The sequence below is a fragment of the Choloepus didactylus genome, chromosome 17, assembly GCF_015220235.1.
Source record: "Choloepus didactylus isolate mChoDid1 chromosome 17, mChoDid1.pri, whole genome shotgun sequence".
NCBI classification, from domain to species: Eukaryota; Metazoa; Chordata; class Mammalia; order Pilosa; family Megalonychidae; genus Choloepus; species Choloepus didactylus.
Window position 1 is genome coordinate 27,969,148 of NC_051323.1, and position 27,700 is coordinate 27,996,847.

General features: G+C 38.4%; 2 protein-coding genes and 1 pseudogene across 3 annotated transcripts in view; 2 read left to right on the forward strand and 1 right to left on the reverse strand.

Moving 5' to 3' along the window:
* The window catches only part of UGP2 (UDP-glucose pyrophosphorylase 2), a 69,874-nt gene extending 68,259 nt beyond the window's left edge, over positions 1-1,615 (reverse strand). The window contains exon 1 of one of the 2 annotated variants that reach the window (XM_037806858.1): positions 1,497-1,615. The gene's annotated coding sequence lies outside the window, so the exon portion shown is untranslated. Of the gene's footprint in view, positions 1-667; positions 901-1,496 lie in introns of those variants that run through there. The other variant, XM_037806857.1, reaches the window with a different exon arrangement.
* LOC119512279 lies at positions 264-27,489 on the forward strand. The gene is made up of 2 exons (XM_037806860.1): positions 264-1,388; positions 27,162-27,489. Exon 1 carries the CDS (start codon positions 504-506, stop codon positions 1,185-1,187), a length of 684 nt encoding a protein of 227 aa, XP_037662788.1. The 5' UTR covers positions 264-503; the 3' UTR covers positions 1,188-1,388; positions 27,162-27,489.
* Positions 15,190-16,324, forward strand: LOC119512280 (annotated as a pseudogene).
* Positions 27,490-27,700: the final 211 nt, after the last annotated feature.

Sequence of the window (27,700 nt, forward strand, 5' to 3'; positions counted from 1 at the left end):
TCTCCAACTTAAATTTCATCAATGAAAGAGGCGGATCTACAGAGGCTATTTCACCGCCCCCAGGCCCCCACGCCCTCCGAGGCTGGGCTGAGCAGGCGCGGGCGAGTCGCCCGCCGGGCCTCCCCTTGCAAAGCACTGCGGTCCAGCCTCGGGCCACGGGCCGGTTCCCCGGGAAACCCCAGTCAACACCGGTCCTCCCCCCACTCCCAACCCCACCCAACTCCACCCCCGGCCCGAGCGGGGGTTGGGGAGGCGGATGAGCGCGTCAAGGGGAGCAGCGCCGCGGTCTCGGAGGCGTTTTCGCCAGCGGATAAATACCCGGACTTCGAAACACCAAGAATAACGCAAGCCAGAGGGCGGCCCTGGCCTCCAGTTCCCGAAAAGCCCGCCGCGAATACTGACCGCGGGCTTTTTGCCGGGAGGGGCCGACAACAAGGGGTCACAAGCTCAATGTCCGAGATTCAGCAGCCCCGAAGGTCTCCCAGCCTTTGCTCCGCACACCTATGTCCCCCCACCTCTGCGCCCTCCCGAACCCCAAATTCGGCCTCAGAGGCCAGACTGCAGGTCAGATAGAAGGACTCTACACTCTGAGAAGGAAAGACGCTCACGAGAAGGGGATCGTGAGCAGCCCGTCCCCGCACCTCTCCAAACCGCCAAGGAGACTGACCTTCCTCCTCTTGTTTCAGCAGCCAGGAAATTGGGGACGTTTATGGCGACCCGGGAAGAAGGCTCGCAGGCCAGGAGAATATGTCGCCCTTGAGGCTCCCTTCTCTCTACCCTTCCCTTACATATGCACATCCGAGCCCCTCACCAGCGGTCGCAGCCCGGCTGCTGACACCCTCCGCCCACCGGGCTGTCCAGACACCCAAAGACCCCAGTTTCTCCTAAACACCTCCCCCCACCTCCATTCGGAGCAGCAACCCCCCCCGTCAATGCGGAAATGTACCCGCCGCGCAGACCGACGGCTCCAGCCACCAATCAGGAGCCCAGACGGACGCGAGGCCTGGCCAATGAGAGTTACAGAGGTGTCAGGGGGCGGGGCACGAGCGGCACGAGGGAGCCCGGCGAACGTGGGCGCGGAGCCTGATTCCCGGATTCCAAGCGTCGGAGCCGAACCTGATTCCCGGGTTCGAAGGGTGGGAGCCGCACCTGGTTCGGCGATGAGGCAACGGATGTCACCGCAGTAAAACTCCCAGCCTTTCACAGACACTTCCGCAAGGGAGAGAACTTGAGGCACGAGTGGTTATTTTTGCAGTCGGTAAAAATGTTCCCGCTTACCAGGGGTTGAAGAAACTCGGACGCCTGAAGCGGGCGTTCCCTGCTTGGCACTGCCCAAGCCATTCTCAGACATTAAAGCCACTCACCACTTTGGTCTGGGGCGGATGATGGTGAGCAGTGAGTGAAATATGTGGGGACCGCTAAAAAAGAGATTTAGGGCGTCGAAGAAAGTAGAAGTGAAGTCTTTCCGCATTAGAACCGCCACCATCAGCTTTTACCTGAGTTCCTTTTCCTGAACAGCTTTGTGCTGTGGTAGGCGTTTAGTTTGCTGATCAGTGCGGAAATGGCTTAAGTTCCTCCTCAAGAGATGGTTACCATTTGATAGATTCTTGAAGTCCTTAAGGAAAGAGAATATTAAAAGATGGAAATTTAGCACTACTGTGGAGACTCCACAAGAGCTCCCCCACCCCTCAGCGCCCGTCAGATCACACCTGGTATTGCCAACCCCACCGACCTGTAAGCCTCAGCGTGCTTGCCTGTGAGTGTATCTTAGACTTTATATTTGCATTTCATGACTCACGCCGTCTGCATCAGAACAGGTTAATTGTCAGCGTACGCTCTTAAGGTGCTTCCAATAAACCAGATAATTCCGGAAGAGTTTGGGGCTTTGGGCAACACTGATCTGATCAAGGTGGAGTGAGATATTTTTAAATGGCTTTCATTCTCTTAAACAAAGGAACTTTTTTTTTAAGTGCAACACAGTAAAGGCCAGTGATTTGTCATACTAGAGAATGACAACCATTGGTACTATAGATTTTATGTACCAATGAAATACAAAAGGATTACCCCAAAAAACTTCTCAGCTCTTAAACTATTTCCTCAAAACCCAAAGAAATGTCTAAAATCCAGATATCTACATTTTAATAACAAAGGCATTTCTCGAAATTGGGGGACTAAAGACCTTAATCAGAATTTCAATCAGCATTAGCTTTGCAGGGTTGCTTAGCCTGCAAACAAAGTTAAAGGGCAATAAAGAGTCTTTGATTATACAAGGTTTATTATAGGAAGGTGATCGGTCATTTTCTATCTTCAGAGAAGATTTAGAGAGGAAACAGGTTTTAATTGCAACAAGAACATTTGGTAATACTAAGAATGACATATGACTTACAAGTGATTAAATATTAAGATGTGTTACTAAGGGATGTACATTTGCTTCCGCAAGAAATCTCCAAAAACTAAGTAACTTTAACCACTTAAAGGCTGGCTCTTAGAGAAGTAGCACTGTAGAAGCCATTTTCCCAAATATTATTTCCAAATGGTGCCCTGTAAAACGAAATTTCTTTATACAATGCTTTAAGTTTAAATTCTGAACCCCCGAACATTTTATAAAGGAGACTTCCATTCCTTCCAAGCCATAGAAACAACCTTGTTTGGTAGATCACGTGGGGGATGGGAGAGAAAGAGATGAGGTTTTTAATGGGCCTTTGAGCAGTTTCAAGTCTACTTAGAAAGCAATTGCCTATTTATATATTTGTACGTTTCAGTCTCTGAAAAATCACTTCCTCTGGCTGTGTGTTTAATCTTTGTTGTTGTTGTTGTTTATATTACTCTAGAATATCCCTTCAAGATGCATGGTGCTAATATCTGTATCCTTAGAAATCTATAGTATGGATAGATTTACAGATTAAACCTTTGCAGAAACTTGGGGCCCAGGTTGGGGGTGTGGAATGTAGAGGAGGATGGAGATGGGGGACTAGGAAGGAATGTACCTGCAGGGATAAGGAGTTGGAATGAGGTGGATTGCAAACTAAAAGGAAGCCTGGAAGCGAACTTTGCTCTGGTGCCATATGCTCCCATACAAGGATGATATAAATTCTAAAATTTTCTCCAAAAAAGTGAAAGTGATGTCATTTTTCTTCAATCCATCTTTCCACGTTCCCATAGGAACATGAGGAAATTCAGTTTTGTTCACGCAGTCCCATCTTCTGGGATACGTAACAACCTCGCCATTATCTTTTTCCTTTTCTTCAGACTGGAACTTTCAACAAGGTAACAATGCCTGCTGCCCTATTTCTAAGGAGCCTTTTTCACACCTTTTTTAGATTTACTGGCTGGCACACTGTCTGGTACATAGCAGATGTTTGATGAGTATATATTGAATGACCAGTTTAGTGCCACTAAATCTTTTTAACTTGCTGTGTTGTATCCTGCTCTCTATTCTTCGAGAGCCATAAAAAATGAATTTATTTTATACTTATAGGTAAAGAATTTTTTTAGTTTCAGTTATTTCCACCTATAATGTGCCCTTGGGCCAAAGTATCAGAATAATAGCAGTAAGCTTTACTACCTACCTACCATGGGCACTATCCAATAAGAGGTGGTTTAGAAATTGTTAAAGTATGAAAAAAGTGTACAGATCAGCTATGTGTGTGGTCTTTAATTTTTTTTTTTTTTTTTTTTTTTATCCTACTCTATCCACTACCCACAAGAAAATAAAGCAGTGCAGTTTCAGGAAACGTCGTAGATATGAAAATTTCTATGGCATGCCCAAAATATATAGCCAAGGGACCAAGCCAAAAATCATACACTGAACTGTTGCCCATACTCAATATTGGCTTCTGTCTGTACCCATCTCATTCCTAGGCTACCCACATAAAAGAGGAAAAAGGGGCTACTGTGACTCAGCAGTTGCCAGTTACTGTCTATATCCAATAATAGGGCATTTCGCTTGAGTCAGAAGGTAACCAAACTGGGTTAATTGGCAAAAGATATCAAATAATATCAGTAAGACAGACTACTGATGAATACACAGTTTAAAAAATGAATGGGGTTTCCGAAACTTGAGAAAGACTTTATTATTTCCTGTTGTCAACACCGTGTTGTTAATGAATCAGGAAGTTTGTTGAAACAAGTTGTGAATTTAAATTATGACATATCCTTCCATTTGCTCATAGTATGATTTTTTAATTTTATTTGAAGATTAGATAATTCAAACAGTAGCGGTACTTCAAATGACCCAGATGCTTTAAAAAAAAAAAAAAAAAAAGGTTATCTCACATTACAGTTACCAAAAGAGTTGATAAACCCATCTTTTAAGTAGTTGTAAAAGCCATCAAGCTCCCAAAAATGCAATTTAACCACAATACCATTTTCACAGTTCTCAATAAACTCCGTCTAGGTCCTCCTTTGAAGGTTGCCTGGAAGGCAGACTCTTAATGTACTGCCTTCTTTTTCTCCTGTACTGCATGTTGCCCAGAGGAGTGTTACTGAAAAATAGTGATGTCTAAGAGAAAAAAGCCAGACACAAGGACAAATTCTGTATTAATTCATTTATATGAAATATCTAGAATGACAAATTCATGAAGACAAGAAGTAGATTAGAGGTTATCAGGGGGCTGGAGGGAGGGAAAAGGGATAGTTACTGCTTAATGGGTACAGGGGTTCTGTTCTGGGTGATGAAAAAGTTTTGGTTATGGATGGTGTTGATGGTAGCACAACATTTAAATGTAATTAATGCCGCTGAATTGTACACTTAAAAATAGTTAAAATGACAAATTCTATGTTTTGTGTGTGTGTGTATATATATAAATATATATAAATAACCACAATAAAAATTTTAAATGGTGATGTCTATGAAATTGTTTTATCTCAGCCCTGTGGCAAATTGCACCTCCAGACCCCCTTTGATTGTTGAGGCAGAGAAGTCATTACCTTACTGAGTAGGCCCAGGAATAACCACAGAGAAATAGCCTATTTTCTCTAATGTCTTTTAATAAACACAGGTGATTACATAATCATACTTTGGAAATATGAAAAGCTCACTAAGAAATAACATATCTCTTACTAAACTCATAAGATAGAATAAATATTTTTCTGCTTTACTGTAGTAATGTATGTGTAGGTGAAGTTACTTCTTGACTTCAAAATCCTCATGAAGAGCTGTAAAATAGAAAGGCATTCAGTTTAATCGTACTTTTTCTTCCTTTTTCAAACATGTAAAAGATTCCCTGTTGTGCATCCCATCAAACAGCTTTTGATGGTTTTCCAAACATCTCTGCCCCTGGTCTAGCTTATTAAATTTCCTGCCATAGCCACCACTAGGAAGAAAAAGATAAAGAACTTCTGTTCCCTAACTTAGTCTCAGAGAAGTTATTTTAAGCATTTTACACCCCACACCCTAATTAAATATTAAAGAGAAGATTTGCATTCTCAGAACTATTCTTTCATGAGGCCTAAATAATTAGGTAATTATGTGTCATTAAGTGGGCAAAATAATTAGAAAATTTAAAAGTAACAATGTTTTTCCTTCCTATAATGAAATGGAGAAGAAATGTCATTTTTAGAGAAAAGACCACAGGAAAAAAATGTGGAATATCCCTATTAAATTCTAGTACCATTTTAAATTGAATTTTAATTTTTATGTTTAAGCAAGAGATGCACATCTTGTTAAAAATAATCAAATAGTACCAAAACGCCCATAATGAATAGCAGTTCTCTGCTGCCATTCCTCTTTAGTCCAGCCCTGCACCCCAGAAGCAACCAGTTTTCTTCTGATAGTTACTTGCACATTTTTAAATACTTATATTGCTATTTCTTTGGTTTCTGATCTTAGGCATTACATGTTTTGTCTTCCTGTTATAATAGATATGGATCTATTTTATTAAACCACCATTCTTCTTCTCTCCATTGTATTTGGTTACTAAATATTTATAGTGCTATATTTCCCAACCTTTCCTACATTGTGGCACAGAAAGAAATGATGGTATTTGGATGACAGCATAGGGTATCCTAAAGGGAATTTGTGGACATCTGTTTTGAACTTGATGAAAAAATAATTGTTTTTTAAATATATATAAAATTATAAAAATTAAATGCAAAATATAAAATGATTGTAAAACCTTCTGTCAACTACTGCAAAGACTGCGTTAATTCAATTCAATTCAATTCTGCCTCCAGCTACTGAAGTTAGGCCAGACTTCACAGGTAAAGGTCAATCCTCTACAAGATTGTCAGGCACCTGGGCCACCTGCACTTCTGACCCACTGGCTACAAATTTTGGGGTTTCCCACCATCCCCTGGATTTAATACTTCACTAAAATGGCACATAAAATTCACTGAAAGCACTATACTTACAACAGTAATTTTATTACAGTAAAAGGATACAAATAAGCCAAAAGAAAAGATACATAGGGTAAGGTCTGGGAGGGTCTCAAATGCAAGCCCCATGTGTCATCTGCACATTGAATCGACACTCCTGGCACAGTCATGTATTTTCTCCATCGTGGAAGTTCTCCAGAGCTTTAAGCATCCCAGATTTATCTGGGGTCTCATTACGTGGGTTGGTAGAATCAGAGCTCACATGTTTGAACTCAATCTGCAGCCCCTCTCCCCCCCCACAAGAGGTCAGGAAGATCAGGCTGATATGACATGGCTCAAAACCCCAACCTCCTAATCACATGGCTGGCCTTTCTGGTGTGGCCAACCCCCAACCCTAAAACCACAGGTGTGGTTGGCCCCACCCTGACACCTGTTAGCATATGAACTATACTGGTGTGGCCCTGGACCCAGCATAAATAACAAAAGACACTCCTGTCATAGGAAATTCCAAAGACATAGAGGTTCTCTCCTAGGGACTGGGAACAAAACCAGCATATTTATCATTACTCTACATTATATTCTGGTCTTTGACCAGAGTTCCTTTACCTCATTCAGTCATTACTAGTCCAGTCCATCTTCATATATTATGATCAAAATGTCTCCCAAGGTGAGATCACTCAGGTTTGCAGGTTTCCATTTGATCTAAAAATAGAAATGGTCTCAACAATATGTGCCTTCCCCCTTTCAGGCATCTGACATAATGGAACAAAGAGGCAATATGATCCTCTTGCACTGAACCTCTCACAAAGCATTAATATAACATTGGATTTCATAACCCATTCCTTTAACCTCAGCTATTACCTCCTCTCCATTTGACATTTATTTTTACTCAAACTTTTTCACCTTTGGAAGGGACTTTAGGTTCGGCAGTTGTGCTGGTCTAAGTACCTGCCATTCATAAACGGTAGGGTTACTTGGGTACAGAACTAGTAGGCTAATTCAACCACTAGGCAATACAACAGAATTTACTCTGGACCCCAATTTTTGCCAGATGGGATGACACAATCCCCTCCATTAGACACCTAGGAAATCTAACATGAAGATTTAAATGTCTAGTTACATTTTCTTGCTTAGGAAGATCCCTGCTTTCAGCACTTGTTGCAGCCCTGGTCCTGAAACCACTGCATCCGGTAGGAAAAAAGAAAGCTGAGGTGTTGTAGGGAAGAAATACATGGTCATCCCAGCATTCTCCCCAGCGGGAAGAATTGTATAATTGTACCAGCACCCTCCCCCACCCCTTCTTCCCCAGATCTGCCAGAAAAGCAGAGGAGTCTATCCAGTTAGGACCTTCCCATGGTCCCCCTCATGTTCACTGTGAGCACACACGCACGAAAGCCGGTGAGCCAGTCCTTCCTGCATTTATCTCCCCCTGTTGTAGACAACCAGTATTTCCATTGCCTGTTCCAATTCTCTATCAAATCACTACTATGAAGATGAAAATGTGTTCCTCGGTTCAAAGAAATGTAACTCAGCAGTCTAACTCGGCGCAGTATCTTCTGTTCCAGTTCTTCTACAGTATTTTGAGCATTTGCCTCCACAGTCAGGTCAACAAAGCCTAGTTCAGAGTAAGTATACGTTCTTGTCAGGAACTACTTATAGCCTCCCAGGACTACAGGCATCAGTCTGACTTGCCAGCTATATATAGGAACCCCCCACCCCTACTCCAAGGTATCTGCCCCTAAAGCTACCTGTAATCTCTATCTCTCTGGTTGGCAGACAGGAACAGTTCTTACTGGCATTTTGGGCCCCAGAGAGTGCACTATGTCTAGACTCAGAGCATCTCTACATTGCTGCAGCCCTCCAATGCCCACTCATTTCGTGGACCCAGGTGGCCAACTCAAGCAAGCACACCAGGATATCCACTTGCAGGTCCCAATCACCTTCTGGTCCTGGAAGGGGACTCTTCTGATGGGCATCAACATACCCTACTTTAATGGAACCCACAAATTCCATTTCCATTGGGCTGTGCCCCATGCAGGCATCCCTTCAATAGACCAGTTTTCCATTGCCCCTCTGCCTGGACATATGACCAAGCCATGGGCTGCTGACAAATGGTTAAAACCCAAACATATGGGCACCTAGCAAGCAAATTAGCCCACCTACCTGATTAGTTTTTACCTTTTCTGTTTACTTTGAAATTGCCACTCATAAACCAAGCAGCTCTTTTTGGGCAGTCAAGAGCTGTTTACAGGGCACTGTCCAAGTGGCAATAGGGCCTGGAAGTTCTTCAGGTAGTTCCAAATTCAGTCCTAGTGGAAAAGAGACTCCCTGTTCATGCATTCCCCCAGTACCAAGATCCTGGATAAACCATTTCCATTTTATTAAGGAACTCTTCTGGGCATCTGGCATCATTCAAGGTATCATGAGTATTTCAGGTTTCAAGATTATCTTATGTCCTTCAATCATAAAGGCAACCTGAATCAAGGTCCAATATCCAGCTAGTAACCATCTCCCAAACGGAAATTTTCTGCTCCAAAGTCAGCAGTCATGGCTGGAAGCACTCACAAGCTCTTACCATAAGCCACCATCTGTGCTCTACACAGGGCTATTTTACAGAGCATTTGTCTGAACTGGCACTCCAGCTTCTATTCTACACTCTTTGAAATTAACAACCTGTATGGGCTTGGGCAATCTTATCAGTTCCTATTTAGTATTTCCAATTATTATTGCCAAAAAGCAGGCTTACATGCCTTCTGTTTTACAATACTAGGTTGGAGAAACATTCCCCAGTCAAACATGATATCCATCCCCATAACACAGTCAGGTGAGGCAGTCTACAGACCACTACTACTACTTCACATAAAGTCTGTTCAAACATTCCAGTTTTTACTTAATCCCATCAACCACTGCATTCCTATGTTTTCCCAATCTAATTGTAGCTCCTGTTAGGACTTTACTAACAGGTTTTGATTTTGCAGTACTTGGTAGGAGAAGTATTCCCCAGTCAGAGAAAACATCCAACCCCATAAAACACCCAGGTAAAGTAGACAACCACTTACAAATAGCCCATTCAAACATACTAATTTTCATAATTCATCAACTGTTCTTATAAGAGGTAGGCAGTCAGTGGCTAAGAGATTTCAAATAAGAGTCAAGAGGTCATTCTGGAGGTTATTCTTATGCATTATATAGCTTTTCCTTTAATTTTCTGGTGTATTAGGATAGCTAGAAGGAAATACCTGAAACTGTTGAACTATAATACAATAAATAGCCTTGATTCTTAATAATGATTGTGTAACCATATAGCTTTTATCATGTGACTGTGTGATTGTGAAAACCTTGTGACTGATGTTCCCTGGATCCAATGGTATGGGCAGATGAATAATAAAATAACCACAAAAATACATGTAAATAATAGGGGGGATAAGGGGTATGGGATGTTATGGGTGTTCTTTTTTATTTTATTTTTTTAATTTTTATCATTTTTTTGAGTAATGAAAATGTTCTAAAATTGATTGTGGTGACAAATGCACAACTATATGATGATACTGTGAGCCATTGCTTGTATACTTTGGATGGATTATATGGTATGTGAACATATCTCAGTAAAATTGCATTTTGAAAAAAACAGGTAGGCAGAGGCAGATTTGAAGACAGAAGAGAAAGAAAACAATGTGATGATGGAAGTAGGGGGAGAAAAGGTGATGTGATGAGAGACCAAGGAATGGGGAGATCCTCCAGAAGCTGGAAAAGGCAAGGAACTGGATTCTCCCCTAAAATCTCCAGAGGGCATAAGGTCCTGCCAACACCTCAGTTTCATCCCAGAGAAACCCCTTTCAGATTTTTGGCCCCCAGCACTGTAAGAGAATAAATGTGTCTTGTTACAGGTCACTCAGCTTGTAGTAATTTGTTACAACAACCATAGGAAACTAATACATTTCCCATTCACAAGAAACTTGTACAAATAGATGATAATTTTTAAAAAATCATTTCTTTTACAACCATTCAACAGTGTATAATGGTTAAAATTATATTTAAAGAGTCTGACAACTCTTCCCTTTTTTAATTGACAAATACAATGATGAAATTTGGTAAGGCAAATGGAGTTTGAATTTAATTGCACTTTTTCCAGGAAGTATTTTTAAAGAGTGATAAAATTTTAATTTGTCAAACACACATGCACTGTTGGATTAGTCAAACCCAAACTCCTTTGGATGCCATTAAAGGGACACATCAACTGCGAAAAGTCAGAAGTATCTGATGTATGTGAAGTCAGGGTTTCAGAGCCTCCAGAACTGCACCATCCAGTTGCTCCATGCTGGCTGCAATGTGGTGAGCACAGCCAAAGAGGTATTCTACCATCTGGACATGTACTTCAGCAGTCAGCTGCCGAGCATATTGCCATTGACCTTGAGTAGTGGGCCTGTGGAACTGTTTGACGTTGCTCATCAAATATTCCACATGCAGAGACCCTCTCATCTTGTCTACCACCCTCCAAGGAGCTCTGGTAAAGGCTGCTGGCAACTGGAGGCCACCAGCCCAGGGGCATCCAACTGCCTGTCCTGAGATCTGTAAGGATCAATATCATGCTTCACACATAAGCCATTTGAAGCATACAATTAGGAAAGTCTGGTCTGTATTATTTCTCCCACTGCTGCAAGGCAGCACATCAAGAAAATGAGACTTTGGAGCTGAGAGCAGGCTGGTACAAAGAGAGAGGCTATTCTTAATTATCAGTGACATTCAACCAGAGTTTTGTAGAGAAAACATTAGAGGTCAGAGTTGGCAAACCTACTGAAGTTTTAACTTTACATGGATCTATACGGTAACGTTAAAAACGGATCATTTGACTAATTGAAATAAGTTTACGAAAGACTAGTATCTAGACTCAGAGCATTGCAGAGTCAGAGACTTTCAGCTATTTGATATGTAAGCCTTTCTAATGCAGACCAGCATGCAATGGAGACCAGATAAAGCCATAAATGGAGTAACAGGATAATGAAAGAAAAAACAAACAAACAAACAAAAAAACGGATAGACCAAAACTTTCCTTAAAGTCACATTGGGCTGAAAGTGTTACCAGTTTTCTAGTGAGAAGGAATACAACTTAATACTGAAGTCACACTGTATAATTTGAAATTTTTGTGTGTGCATGTATATATTTAAATATATATACACACATATTTATTTTGGTATATATTTATGTGTATATATTTATTTATAATTTATATTTTTGCTTATTTCAAAAATAATTTGAGGCCAATACATGCACATTTATGACTAAGGTCATTGTTTAGTAAACTGGCTATTGTTTGGTTCATTGTTCATTATGTGGTGAAAGTTGGGTTTAGTCATTTCTTTTCTAATCCTTTTTGTTATCTTTTTTTTTTTCAATTTGACAAAATATTTATTTACACTTCATTATGTGCTACTTTAGGTATCCATACAAATAAAAGTAAAATCCCTGTTTTTAGAGTTCACATCTAGTAAGTTATGTATTTCAAAAAGCACAGTAATAAATCCTGGACTTTTGTACATTTTCACAATTTGAAGAGTTTGAATGAATGGTTTTCAAACTAACAAATGCTAGTTTGTTTGTTTTTAAATGAGGACATTTTAAGTTTATATTTTAAATCTTCTGCATCTCTGTACCTCCTTATCATCTTGCCTCTCATATCTCCACATCGCCTTTAATTAGATCTTCTGGATAGAGGCTTAATGATAAACAGAATCCCCTACATCTTGTCTCTTCTGTGAACTTGCCTTTGAACTTTGAACTGCCTGCTTTCCTGGTTCTACTCTCTGGGTGCTGCATCCCCTTAGTTGGGGGCTGTTTCTTTTCTATAGCTCACACACCAATAGATCTGGAAATGGTATTTTTGTTATCTCTATTGAAAGTAGTGGCTGCATCCAGTGATAAAATTCTGAGGTGGTATAGGTCTGAGCCAAGGCATCCATCTTGTTCAGATGTTGCTTTTCTATCTTCATATCCTTAAATCTTCTCTTTGCTTATTTTTTTTATTTTATTTTGAAATAAATTCAAAGTTATAGGAACAGTTGCAAAAACAATACAAATACACAGAACTCCAGCCTACCCTGAACCCCCTCCCCTGATACCCCAATCCACCAACTTTAACATGCTGTCACACCGCTATTTCTTTCCCTTCCTCCCTATCTATCATCCATCATCTATTGCTCTGTTTTCTGAACATATGAGAGCTAGCTGCACACATCCTTGAACAAACACTATAATTCACATATACAATTCCCATGAACAAGAACATTCTTTTATGCAATCCCATTAAACGCACCTAAGATGTACAAGAGATTCAACATTGATACAAAGCTTACATTCTATATTTCCTTTTTTTTTTTTCCTTATGTCTCAACTGTGTCCCTTTGAGCCTCCTGTCCTCCATCCTCAGATCCCATCCAGGGTCATCCTTGGCATTCAATTGTCATCTATTTAGACTTTTTTTTTTTTTCTCAATTGTGGAAACATACATACAGCCTAAATCTTCCCTTTCCACCCCTCCCTAGCATTGCATTAGTGGGATTAGTCACATTTAGAATGTTGCAATGCTATCTCTTTCCCACCATCCATTACTAGAAATTTCTCTTCACCTCAAACAGCAACCCTACACTCATTTCTTAACTCCCCATTGCCCTTTCCCCCCATTTCTCTTAACCCATACTCTACTTTTCATCTCTATGGTCATATTCTCTGATAATTTCTTTGTGTTTACCGTGGGGCTTAAAATTAACTTCTTAAATCCATAACAATCTTGTTTTTCTTTGATGCCAACTTAACTTCAGTAGGACACATAAACTATGTTCCTATACTCCTCCATTCCCCCACCTTTCTATAGTTCTTGTCAAAAATTACATATTTTACATTGAGTTCAAAACCACTGATTTGTCATTAGAGTTTGTGTATTTTATATCATGTAGGAAATAAATAGTGGCGTTACAATTCAAAAATTATTGACTTCTATTTGTATTCCATTGTGGTCAGAGAATGTGCTTTGAATATATTCAATTTTTTTTTTTTTTAATTTATTGAGACTTGTTTTATATCCCAGCATATGGTCCATTCTGGAGGAAGATCCGTGATCACTAGAGAAAAATGAGTGTCCTGGTGATTTGGGATGTAAGATTCTATATATGTCTGTTAAAATTCTCTATATCTCTTTCTCCCTTCTTTGTTTCTCTGTCAGTAGGGTTCCCTTTAGTATCTGAAGTGGGGCAGGTCTTTTATTGGCAAAATATTTAGATAGTCTTTAGATAGTCATGAGTGAAAGAACCCCTTCAGGTATTATTTGTTAAAGTGGCTTTTTATCCCACATGGTGAATCCAGGTGATAATAGTCCTGATTCTAGTGTTCAGAGAGAATTAAGTAAACAGAATTCCTCAGTGTACAGAGAGGTGTTCTAATTCAGGCATGCTATATACTCCATGATCAATCTTTGAAGCTGTAAACACACTCAGACGTCCTTCAGAAGAATCCTCACAAAATTTGTACCATCTTCTAAAGGTTTGGTCTGTTTGTTTAAATTTATTGGTGTTTCCCTGTTTCAAGTACTCATAACAATATTGGTTTTATAGGCAAGCAGAAGGGTATATTGGAAAAAACAAAGTTTGAAAAATAGGTCTGTTTTTAATTTTGACTTCTGCCTCTTACAACTTGAATAACCTCTGATAAAGTCCCAGAAAAATTACTTGGATAAATTCCTCACCTAAAGATAGGAATAATAACTAATAACCTGTCTTGTCTCTTACAGAGTTGTAAAAATCTTAATCATTTCAGTCATATTGGCACAGAGTATAGCTCAACTAATGTTAGTTTCTTGCATTTCCTTGCCATAACAGTAATATGAAGTTATTATGATTACTTGATTTATTGCTATTATTAAATATCTTTTTTCCCTCTATAAACTATATGTTCTTTGAGTACAGGGACCATGTCTAGGTCATATACTCAGAGCATATCACAGTGCTTGTCACACAATAGATGCTCAAAACAAATTGGTTTATCAAATGAGATATTTATGAATGAACTTTTATAAAGTTATAAGTTGTACAGTGCTAGATAGGTGTATGATATTAGAGTTTTTCCATTGTTTCTATAGTAAATATATTTTGGATGGCAAATAATCTACTCATAAATTAGTTTTTAGAACACAAAAGGGGGCATTTCACAACAAGTCCTATTGTGAAAGATTGTTTGCAAAGATGGCCACAGTTCTTCTGATGCCTCAGTGGGGGTGACAAACTATAAACAAGTAAATAAAATAATAATTAGTTAAATAGGTGCAGACTGAATAAAAAGCTACAGAGGAAATAAACAGAGTATTGTGACTAGAATAACAGGGAGTGCACTATGTTAAGGTGGTCCGGAACAGGCTCTCTGAGGAGGTAGTAATTGCAGGGCTGCCTGTAGGGGCTAAAACCCAAGTCGCACTGTGCTCACCAGAGGCTACCTTTTCCTAATTCACAGAGAAGGCCTGCGTGGGGTGGCATGGGAGCTCGTAACATTTACGCTAAATCCTGAAGGATAAAAAGGAGTCAGTCATATGAAGATGTGTGGAGAAAGTGCACCAGACAGATGGAATAGCAAATACAGAGGTTCCGAAGTGGAGAGAGCATTGAAAATTCCAGGGGCTGGCATGAGGCTGGAGTGAAGAAATGAGTGAGGTGGAGAGTGATGAGACACAAGAAATGAGTTTGGAGAAGAAGGAAGGAAATCAGCCACGCAGGACTGGCTACCTCAGTTTTAGATTTTATCCTAGATGCAACAGAAAGTGAGCCAATCATTTTAGCAATGAACTGGCATGATTTGATTTATACTTTAAAGAGAGTACAGAGCAAGAACCAGCATCCAGGAACAGAGCACTTTGCTCCTCCCTCAGAATGAATGGAGACAAGAAATCTGATGTTTATGCCCAAGAAAAGCAGAATTTCACCCAACACTTCTCCCAGATTGTCAAGGTGCTGACCGAGGATGAGATGGGGCACCCAGAGACAGGAGATGCTATTGCCCGGCTCAAGGAGATCCTGGAGTACAATGTTATTGGAGGCAAGTACAACCGGGGTTTGATGGTGCTGGCAGTGTTCCAGGAGCTGGAGGAGCCAAAGAAGCAGGATGCTGATAGCCTCCAGCGGGCCCTGACTGTGGGCTGGTGTGTGGAACTGCTCCAAGCTTTTTTCCTGGTATCAGATGACATTATGGATTCATCCCTCACCCGACGGTATCAGATGACGTTATGGATTCATCCCTCACCCGACGGGGACAGCTCTGCTGGTATCAGAAGCCAGGCATAGGTTTGGATGCCATTAATGATGCCATACTGCTGGAAGCGTATATCTACCGCCTGCTAAAGCTCTACTGCCAGGAGCAGCCCTATTATCTGAACCTGATTTAGCTGTTCCTGCAGATTTTCTATCAGACTGAGATTGGGAAGATGCTGGACTTCATCACAGCCCCCCAGGGCAATGTGGATCTTGGCAGGTTCACTGAAAACAGGTGCAAATCCATTTCAAGTACAAGAGAGCTTTCTACTCCTTCTAATTTCTTGTAGCTGCTACCATGTATATGGTGGGCATTGATGGGGAGAAGGAGCATGCCAAAGCCAAGGAGTTCCTGCTGGAGATAGGAGAGTTCTTTCAGATTCAGGATGATTACCTTGATCTTTTTGGGGACCCCAATGTGACCAGCAAGATTGGCACTGACACCCAAGACAACAAGAGCAGCTGACTTGTGGTTCAGGGTCTGCAATGGGCCTCTCCATAACAGTGCCAGATCCTGCAGGAGAATTATGGGCAGAAGGAGGCTGAAAAGGTGGCCCAGATGAAGGTGCTGTGTGAGGAGATGGAGCTTCCAGCTGCCTTTATGCAGTATGAGGAAGACAGTTACAGCCACCTTCTGGGTCTCATTGAGCAGAACTCTGAGCCCCTTCCCCCAGCTATCTACTTGGGGCTGGCACACAAGATCAACAAGAGGAAAAAGTGACCCAAGAGACTTGAGGGCTAGGAGAGGAGGCTCTTAATAAATTAGTCTAAACTTCAAAAAAAAAAAAAGAGAGACAGTACAAAGGAGGGAGAAGGCAGAGCTGCCCATGACTTTTGGTCCAAGTGCCCTGGCCTGAGGCATCCTCTCGACCCCCCTTCCCTGTCTCAGTGCCTCAAGCAGCAGACCACTCACCAAAGGTTTTGCATCTGAGGCCCAAAAGTTTGTTACCCAAGGACATGAATGCCAACACAGATGTCACCAGTGCCAAAGATCAGGTGGAACTGGAGGAAGAAACATGACTTATTAATCAAGTGTTGAGACTCCAACACTCACTGGAAGATCTCTCAGCAATTACGATTGCATATATTTATGAAAACTTGAAAATGAATGTTTTAGCACATTTTGTCTTTTATTATAGGCTTAGTGAAAGATGGTACAAGAAAATAACTACCATGTTGCAAAAAAGTAACCAAAATCATGTACTGAATGCCCAGCTTTATGTACTCTGCCCACCATCTTGTGCCTCTTTTCCATTTGCCTCTTCCTTCCCCCAAGGAAAAAACAGTTGGTTCCACATTTGTAAAAGTTATGAAAATAACCTGGACTCACGGTTGAACTTAACCAAACAAAGATAGTTTCTCAGCTAGGGCCTGTCATTTATTTTATTTAGGAACAAGATAGGACTGTTAGTTTCTCTTTGATAAATTGAAAACAGAGGCTATAAAAATGACAATTGTTCTTTGAAACTGTGAATTTTCAAATTGGGAAGATTTCTTGTTTAAAACTTTCTTCTGCACAAAATGACCCACTTGGCATCTGAAAAGATGAGCTCTGGTTGTGTGTGTGTGTGTGTGTGTGTTTAAAATAGAAAACCTCAGGAAACATAAATATAGGATGGAAAAAGTACTTGATAAACTACTTTTTGTCAACTCTAAATGTTTTCACTCCAGATTTGCATCATCCCATGCATAGATTAGGTCTTTTGGGGAATGTATATGAAAGTGAATTGAGTCTGACTAACCTATGTAAGCCACATCTGGAAGAGAACATTTACAGAGAGTTTGGTTTCTTAAGGTTTGTTTATGGTATCCAGAAGATCAAGTTTGCAAAAAACCTTTAGAGTATATTAGTATCAGAATCATGATTAAAATAGGAGGGTTTTACATATGTTCTAATTGATAATCTTTGTCAGTATTTTATCTCACTGGTTCTTGAACTTTTTGTAAATCCAACTACTTGGTTTGTAAAGTTTTGTGCATCCTTTTACTAAAGAGTTTAAAAATTCAGATGTAGATTCCATTTTGTAAGAGAATTTATCAGAAGTAATGTTAAAATACTAGTTACAATAGGAAGAGAGATCCATTAATATAGCTCGTGGTTTTAGATTTGGGCCACTTTTAATCATGGAATAATAATTTTATGTTTGTATTGCTGCAAGTAAGAGTCAGTAAATGACTTGTATGAATATGTAATAGTCTTACTGCAAACAATTTGCATCCCTATTGTTACCTAATTTACAAAAAGTTTGAAAATTGTGTTGCAATTCTGCTTTGCTGTTTAATAAGAAGCCATTTCAGAGAAGAAGAAAAAAAATTACAGAGGAGAGGATTATGGGAAGATGGCAGAGTAGGAAGTTCCAGGAATCAGTCCCTCCAGCAAAACTGCTATTAAACAGGCAGGAACTGACTGAACCAACCATATTGAAACTCTGGAGTCTACTGGAGCACTGTGTAGCATCTAGGGAAGGGCAGGAGGAAGAGGCTGGTAAATTGCAGTGAGTACAAGTAAATTTCACTCTCCATGTAGCTGCTACCATCAACCATCCCCTAACATCATGACAGGCAGGAGTGAGGTCCTCAACATAGCTCCTAGTGGAGCTTGTTGGTGCTAGGGCAGGATATGAAGACATAGTTCCCCAAGAACTGGGGCTGTATGGCCTAATTGCTGATCACTGCTTTTGATTACTTACTTCAGATGGTTGGGGCCCCGGGTATGAGTACAGCCATTTTTCCAACCTTCCCCAGGCAAAAAATGGCAAGGGAATCTTAAAGACAGTACTCTTCCTCAAAACCACAGAAAACAGTACTGCATGTCCCACGCAAATGCAGAATCAAGAAAATACTGCTTCAGAGAACCATGGGAGAAGCTCCTGGCACCTTGCTGGCCCCTTCTTCAGCCCCTCACCAGGGCAGTGTGGAGCTGGCCAGTACTTCCTTTGTGGGTCCCTGGCCTCCTTCTGGCTGGGAAAGAGTAACCTAGGAAACTCCTCTCTGGCTTGCTTTTCCCCTACTCCCCAAAGTATTTGCCCTTCAGGCAAAGGCAGCTTGCCACAGTTAAGAAACGCAATGTGAGAAGCAATTGAATCAGGCAGCCTAGGGCTTATCTGCTTTAAGTCCTGCAGTGGAGCACCCAGGAGAGGGAGAAGGTCTGTTTTCTGGGATGTAGAGGAAGAATTCAAATTCTTGCAAACATGATGAACTCCTAAGGCCACTAGCAAGCACAAGCACAAGATCCAGGCTAGGATAAGAAAGGAAGAAATCTGCATTTTACATTCACCTTGAGCTGACCTTCTTGATAGGAGGGCTAAACTCTGAAGGACAGCACTAGCCAATGCAAAGCCAATTTGCAAAGACCTGAAAGGTGTTTTTGCATTGGTGTGTTTTGTTAGCTCCTGACACTCAAGAAATCTGTCATATCACTAGCTAGATACAAACTCAAGAAACAGATATCTCAGGCATTAAATTTTAAAATATTAAAATGTACAATGTGCAACAAAAGATTATAAGAAAAACAACAAAACAGGAAATGATGGGCCATCCAAAGGAAGAGGAAAAAAATCCAGAAAACATCAATAAAGAATACCAGACTGCAGATATACTAAACAAAGATTTTAAAAAATGATCTTCAATTTGGTCAAAGAGATGAAGGAAAATGCAGAGAAAGAACTAAAGTAAATCAGGAAAACAATGAATGAACAATGTGAGACTCTCAGTAAAGAGAAATTTTTTAAAGGAACCAAATAAAACTACTGGAGTTGAAGACCACAATAACTGAAATGAAAAATTCCCTGGAAGGCTCCAATAGCAGATTGCTACTGGAAGAAGAAAGAATCAGTGAACTTGAAGACAAGACAATTGAAATGATTTGGCCAAGGAGCAGAAACAAAAAAGATTAGAAAAAGCAAAAAGAGCCCCAACATACCTGTGGGACACCATCAAGCATGCCAATAAATGCAGTCTGGGAGCCCCAGAGGAAAAGGTAGAGAGAAAGGAGCAGAAAGTATATTCAAATAAATAATGACAGTAAACTTCTCAAACTTGGCAGAATATGTGAATATACACATCCAAGAAGCCCAACAAATATCAAACAGGATAAACCTGAAGTGAAATATGCCCAGACAAATGGTGGTCAAACTGTAGAATGCAAAGGATATCTCTGAAATCTGCAAGGGAAAAGCAACATGTTATATACAAGGAAGTCCCAGTAAGATTAAGTGTCAATTTCTCATCAGAAACAATGGAGGTAAGAAGGCCGTGGGATGAAATATTTCAAGTGCTGAAAGGAAACAATTGCTAACCAAGAATTTGATATCCAGTGAGACTTTCAAAATTGAGGGAGAGATTAAGATATTTCCAGATGAACAAAAGCTGAGAGAGTTCATTACCACTACATGTGCACTACAAGCAATGCTAAAGAGAGTTCTTCAGACTGAAAGGAAAGGACACTATATAGTTGATCAAAGTAGCATAAAAAATTAAAGACTTCTAATAAAAATAACCATATGAGTAATTATAAATGCCAGTACTATTATACTGTATTTTTTGGTGTGTAAGTCCCCTTCATACTTCTTACAGGTGCTAAAATGCAAATGCATAAAAAATAATGATAAATCCATGCTTTTGGACATACTATGTATGGATATATAATTTGTAACAAACACAGAAAAAAGGAGAGGGGACAGAGGTGTACAGGAACAGTACATGAGTATGCTATTGAAATTAAAATTGATATGAAATCAAACGTGATTGTTATATATTTAAGATGTTAAAGTTAACTCCATGGTAACCACAAATAAAATATACAAAAAATATTTTTTAAAAGAAATGAGAAGGGACTCAATATGGTACAATATAAAAATAAAAATAAAAATAAAAGTAGGCTTTAATGGAATAATTGAGGGCCAAAAAGAGACTTATCAGAGACCCTATAAAAGTTTCACTCACTAAGTTTATTTCTCAGAAACTTAAATCCTCCAGAGAGCTCCTATGCCAGATAAGTCCCAAAACCCAGAGGCAACAGGCTCTTTAAGAACATCAGCCAGATTCATCCCCCTTCACCATCATGTTGACACCCCTTTTCAATATGAACAAGTTAGGGTGGTTACAGCCCATATATCTCAGTGATCAAATGAGAGGGAGGAGTAGCAACAGACAAGATACGATTTAATAAAAGATTATGAATACTGAATATATATATATACACACACACACACACATATACATACAATAAGGGTTTGATATCCAGAATAAATAAAGAAATCCTACAACTCAACAATAAAAAGACAAACAACCCAATTTAAAAAATGGGCAAAACATTTGAATAGACATTTCTCCAAGGAAGATATACAAATGGCCAAAACCATAGGAAAAAATGCTCAAACATCATTAGCCATTAGGGAAATGCAAATCAAAACCATAATGTGATGCCATTTCACACCCACTAGACTAGCTACTATTCAAAAATGAAAAATTACAAGTGTTAGAGAGGATGTGGAGAAATAGGGACACTCATTCAATGTTGGTGGGAAGGTAAAATGGTGCAGCCACTGTGGAGGACAGTTTGATGATTCCTCAGGAAGTTAAGTATAGAATTGCCATATGACTGGAAATCCCACTTCTAAGTATATACTCAAAAGACTTGAAAGCAGGTACTCGAACAGATCGTTGACACCAATCTTCATAGCAGCATTATTCACTGATGAATAGATAAACAAAATGTGGTGTATACATACAATTGAATATTCAGCCCTAAAAAAGAAAAGATAATGAAGTCTGATACATGTGACAGCATGGATGACATCATGTTGAGTGACATAAGCCAGACACAAAAGGACAAGTGTTGTATGAATTTACTGATATGAAATAATTAGAATAAGCAAATTCATAGAGCCAGAAAACTAAATAGGGTATAGTGTCAAAAGTCAGAGGAGAGTATCAGAAATGGCCAATTATGAGAGTTCAATTAAACTGAGGATAGAGAAGAGAGAGTTGGGCAAATAGAAGTTGTCAGGGACCCTCACAAGAGCAGTAGCATGATAGGGAGATTGAAGTAGATTGAAGCTTGTGATTTATCTTGTCAACAACATTGATTATCAGAAGACAGTAGAGCAGTATCTTTAAAGTTTGGGGAGAAAATTATTGTGAACCTAGAATTCTAATGACAGACAAAATATTCAAGAGTGAGGACAAATTAGAGATGCTTTCATAATTTTTACCTCTTATGTACTTTATAGGAAAAAAAAAACTTGCTTAAGGAAATATTCCAGCAAAATGAAAGGATTTAAGAAAGAAACATGAGATCCCAGTAATAGGATCCACTCTAAGAGTACAATAAAAAGAAATCTTAGGAGCACAAAAATGCTATTTCAGCCTATAAGATAAACCAATATTAATAGAATGGGAAGTTAAAAAGATCTTAAAAGACTGTCTTTGGGAAGTTGACAGATGGTGATGAGAAAGACAGGAGGGACCATTTTTAAGTTGAACCGAAAGAGAAAAACAAGAATTGTCAGTTTCAACCTAATCCTAGTTAGAACAAAGTTAGATCCCCACAACCTTAAAAACAAAATCCTAGGAGGTTTTGATTGAACATTTTGCAATTTAAATTCTTGTAATGGTGCTTTAAGTGTCAATGTAGCATGTGAAAGACTTTGTACAGACAGGTAAAATTTCCATTTCTGAATGTTGAAATGTGAAAACAGCACCTCTTCATCTTTAACTTAAAATCAAAACTATCAGATTTTATTTTTTTATAATTTAAAGAAGGTGAAATTGGGGGACTGGAAGACTTCTAAATTGGCTTCTACAGATACAGTGATTTAAATGTAACCAGTTGGGATTTTATAGCTAAAATTATATTTGTGTATAAAACTGTTTAACCAATCTGTAAATTGTAATAAATGTATTTGCAGTTATTGAATGGTAAAAAAAAAGACTGTCTTTGGGAAAAAAGTGGATTCACCTTATCAAACAGCAAGATTAAAACCATGATTAATCATGACAGGGTGACACAAGCTTCTCCTATCACCAGACTAAAGAAAGGCAATGAGAATCTTTAGAAAAGGCAAAAAGCTATAGTCCAAGGATGAAACAAACAAAATCTGACATTCTTTTAAGCAATTATATAAGAAAAGGAACCATTTGATACTGACACCTAGAATATTCTCCAAGTGTAGATTTAGTAACATAGTTTACATTTTCTTTTCTACGAGTCCATTCACGCCACTTGATTCTGCAGTAAATAAGATTTAAAATTGTAATGATGAAAAAAGTCTTCAATTTTCAAAATAGACTTAAAGGCAAAATACAAAAGATTTCATTATTCAAATAGAGAAAATATAAATATTGGCAACGTAAAGGTAGTAGTGGAGCTAATGGAAATTGGGAAATGGAGGGAAGTGAAAGGATGCAAATTTATTCATCTTATATAATGGAGGAATTAGGAGGCACTTTCCAAAGTGGGTTGATCAAGAAATAGAAGTTAAGTACATTCTTTTGAGTAATAAAGTGATAAACAAAATTCATTATAATATAATAGTAATTGCAAAGACAGCCTGGGGAAGAAAAATGGAGAGTAATGTAATTGCACTAAATACGAACTGTTATTTTCAAAGTGAGGAATCAATGAAAATGTCAGGTGTTGAACCAAAATTTGCAGTATATTTATATTATTTTAAATTATGGAATTAGCCATCAGAAGCACTAAAAAGCAAATTGTTTGAGGTAGCTACTTTTAGGGGAGTGTTTTTCAAACTGTGGGTGTGAAATCAATTTAATACATTAAAACCTACGTTAGAGGAAGAAGGAGAAGATGAAAAAAAGGAAATATCAGGTTTCATTGTACCAGTAAGGATAAGCAATATTTGTGAAACTTTTTCAGCTTTACATATACATTCATATACATACATAGGTATATATGTTGTGAGGTAAAAATACGTTGGATTTTAGTCAACAACAGTGCTCTAGGAAGGAAAACTGAGTTGTGGGACAGTAGTTAGACTGCATTTTTCATTTTTCTACTCATCTGTAGCATTTGAAATTTTTAACTAATGCATGTATTATTTTATAACAATAATTTTTAAAATATGTATCTGTTTTTAATACATTAAAAATACAAATTCATAAGCCTCTGTGACACAAAGTAGTATATTTCCTAACAAAAGCAAAGATTAGGCAATTTTCTTGAGAAACAGAATAACAGGAAATCTTGCCATTACTTAGCAAGAAAAATTAAACTCAAGATAATTTTTAAAGATTACTTAAGGCTCAGGAGAGGGAGGGCTGGGGTACGGACAAGAGGTTAAGATGTTAGGGGCACAGGTAACAGACTGAGTAGGAAGAAGACAAAGCAAGAGAAATAAAAAAAATCTGAAGTGTCACTGGCACAATGTAAACCAATGTTAAGGTTGTCTTGAATCAAATAATTTTACCTTGTTGATTCTATGTAATAGTGCTTCATCTGACAGCGAACACTATAATAAATTGCATTTCTTTGGTGGTTTTCAGTTTTCCTCAATTTGCCCTTTGACCAAATAGGAGAAAATTTTTGAGTGCCTGTCTACACAAACCTTCCCTTTTCTTAAAGTTTCTGCCCACCAGGGTGTGACTTCTGTGGTCATGTGTGTCTTGTGACCTGCCACCTGGCCGTACCTAACTGGACCAACGAGAGACAACTGACCTAACTTCACCAATCAGATCTTCTGTCATATGAATATGGAATTGGAAATCAGAAATTCTAATCTGATGTTGTGTTGGTCACTTGGGACTAAGAATCTTTCTGTGGCAGCCACATTTAGCCCATGTGCATAGATACCCAGAAAACCTCTTCTGCTTAAAAAGAGAATAAATCATAGAGGAGAAACCATTCATTGATTAACAAATATTTTTTAATGTACCTACTTTGTTCCAGGTACTGTTAAAGGTACTAGGGATGCCGCAGTGAATAAAATAGAGTTTCTGCCCTTGTGAATGTCTATTCTTGGGGAAGGGAGAAAGATGATTAACAAATAAACACTGCATTTAATAGTGTCAAGTAGTAATAAGTTCTTGAAGAAAAATAAAGCAGGGTAAGGAGATAGAAAGTTTGAAGTTAGGGTCAGGGAGGACCTCTCTGAGGCAGTAATTTGAGCAGATACTTGATCTAGTTGGGAGAGCAAGCCAAATATCTATCTGGAGAAAATGCTTTCCAAGCCGCAGTTCTGGGAAATGGGAAGACTTTGAGATGGGCACATTCCTGGGAAGTTTTTCATTTTTTCAAATAATTAAAAAAGCAAATAAACCCGCACCTAGAAGATAAAAGAGGATATCCTAAAGTATCCAGAGATAAAAAGATTGATTGCTCAAGAGAATAACAATTAGATTGAACAGACTTTTCAATTGCAATGATATATGTTAGAAGATATAATATAATGCATTCCAAGTGCTAAGAGTAAATAATTGTCAACTTAAATTCTCTATCTCACTAAACTGTTACTTGAGAGACAAAAATTGAGAATCCCTACTAAAGGATGTGCTTCATAATTAAATAAATTACACCAAAAGGAAGGAATGAGATTAAAAAAAGAATAGTGATGAAGGGGAAATAGAAGGTAGATGCATGGAGAAAATCTAAACAAGCATTAGTTATATAAAACAATGATGAAAATGCTGTGTGAGGTAAATTCTGAGTCTTAAAATGTAGACTATAAGGTACCCAGAGATAGACAGAAGCTAGAGCAAGGGAAGCAGTTACCTAATACATACAGACTTGTTAACGAGGTTGAACTTAAATGTTTGGGAATGGATATAGGTGATGGTAGCTTGTTATTGGGATTGTAAATAATAGTGACATATTGTAGGTGAATTTGATTGAAAGTGGTTGTTTAAAGTCATGTATGTAAATAAATTCTTTCACGAACTACTAAAATGTAAAAAAAAATAAAAATAGAGGGATATATGGGAAAAAACATAGCTATTGCAAACTATGGGCTATAGTTAACAGTAATATTTTAATATCCCTTCATCAACAGTAACAAATGTACTACACCAATACTATGGATCAACAGGGAATAAGTGGAATGGGAGGATTTGGGTTTTATTTTTTATTTTTATTTCTGGTCTGGAGTAATAAAAATGTTCTAAAATTGATCATGGGGATGTGTGTACAACTGTGTAATGATACTGTGAGCCAGTGATTGTGTACTTTAGATGGTTTGTGTGGTCTGTGAATAAATCTGAATAAAATTGAAAAAAAAATGTCCATAGGGGAGTACAAATACAAGATGCAGCTAAAATACTAATGGTAATGACATATACCTACAATGGGGGATGGGGGGGAGATGATCAAAGGAAAAGTATTCCAGGTTTTTGTTTTATTCAAAAGCAAGGTAGATACATTTATTAACCTTAGACATTAAGTATTCATGTCAAGGACAGCTATAAAAGAATCTATATAGAAATATTACTTCCAAATACAACAGACAGAGGGAAAAGTAGAAAAAGGATACTTATTTAATGCAATAGACAGCAGCAGAAGAAAATAAAACAGAATAACAAAGTAAAAATAAAGCACTTTTTTAATTTTAAAGAAAAATAAGCATAAAATAAGATGGTAGAAAAAAATCCAAATTTATCAGTAAAGACAATAGTTAAAAACAGACTAAACTCACCAATTGAAAGGCGGATTGTTAGATTATATTAAAAAAATATAAAATCCACTTTGAAGGAATTTGTAGGAAACTTGTCTAACATGATGCTACAGAGAGGTAGTAAATAAAATAATAATTTCTACAATAAGACAAGAAAAAGAAATAAAAGTTGAAGGATTGGAACGGAAGAAACAAAACTGCACATGAAGTGATTGTCTACATAGACAAATAATTAGTGTTAATCAGAATTTGCCAAGGTGTCTGATATACAATTAGTATATAAAATTTAAATGCATTTTATTTAAAATTAGTAATATTTTAAAAGATACTTTTTACAATAACAGAAAAAGAATTATAACATCCTTACAAATATTAGGCAAGAACTTACAGAGAAAGTTATAAAACTTTATTGAAAAATATTAATAAAGAACTTAAATATATTGAGAAATATACCATGTTCTTGGATAGAAAGACATAATATTTTAAAGAGGATAAGTATTCCCAAAATTAATCTACTCAAATTAATTTCAATGAAAATGCTAGCTGGATTTTTTTTAACTTGACAAGTTTGACAGAATTTATATGGAGAATCAAAGTCTCAAAAATAGCTGAGACACTACTGAAGAAGGAGGAGTAGGGGTTGGGGGATTTGCCATACTAAATATCAAGTCTTGTTATAAATTTGTATTAAGTTAGGCACAATGGGGACAAATAAATTGACCAATGGATCTAGAACAGAGTCTAAAAATCAATCCATATGCATATGGTGACTTGATTTATGCCAGATGGGTCTTACAGATCCCTGGGAAAGGATGGACTTCCATAAATGGCACTAGCTTTTGAACCGTCTACCTTCAGTCTGCTTGCTAAAAGTGATCATAAATATCCTCATTGCTTAAACTACCATTAATTTTATTTTTCTGTTACTTGCAGCCAAAAGAATGCCTAACTGACACAGGTCCTGCTATCCCCCAGCCAAGGACATGCGATTGAAATAGTCAAATCAGAGTGGATCCTGGGACTTGTGAAGGAGCAGCAGGGAAAAGACTGTTAATCTACTTGAATCTGAGTGGATGTGTGCCTGAAGCTGCTGGACCCTTGCACAGAGCCTGAGAGTGAAGGAACACAGCAGAAGGCTGAGAGAGGGTGAAAGGAAATAGGCTCGATGATATTGTTTGAACCCTTTACCTGAGCCCCACCTTCTTTTGTCTACCCATGGACTTTTCAAGTACATAGGCCAATAAATTCCTTTTTTTATTTGTTTAAGCTACTTTCAGTTGGACTTTCTGTCTTACACAACTGAAATGATCTTGATAGAGGTGGTAAACAGCTCACTTTCTCAAAAATGTTGTTATCATAGAAACCAGGATCAAATATTGACATTTTTTAAAACGTGGCTGGCTATTAAATTGGATGTGACTTATAAAGTCAATGTGCAACCAACACATATATGAGACAGCAAAACCAAATAT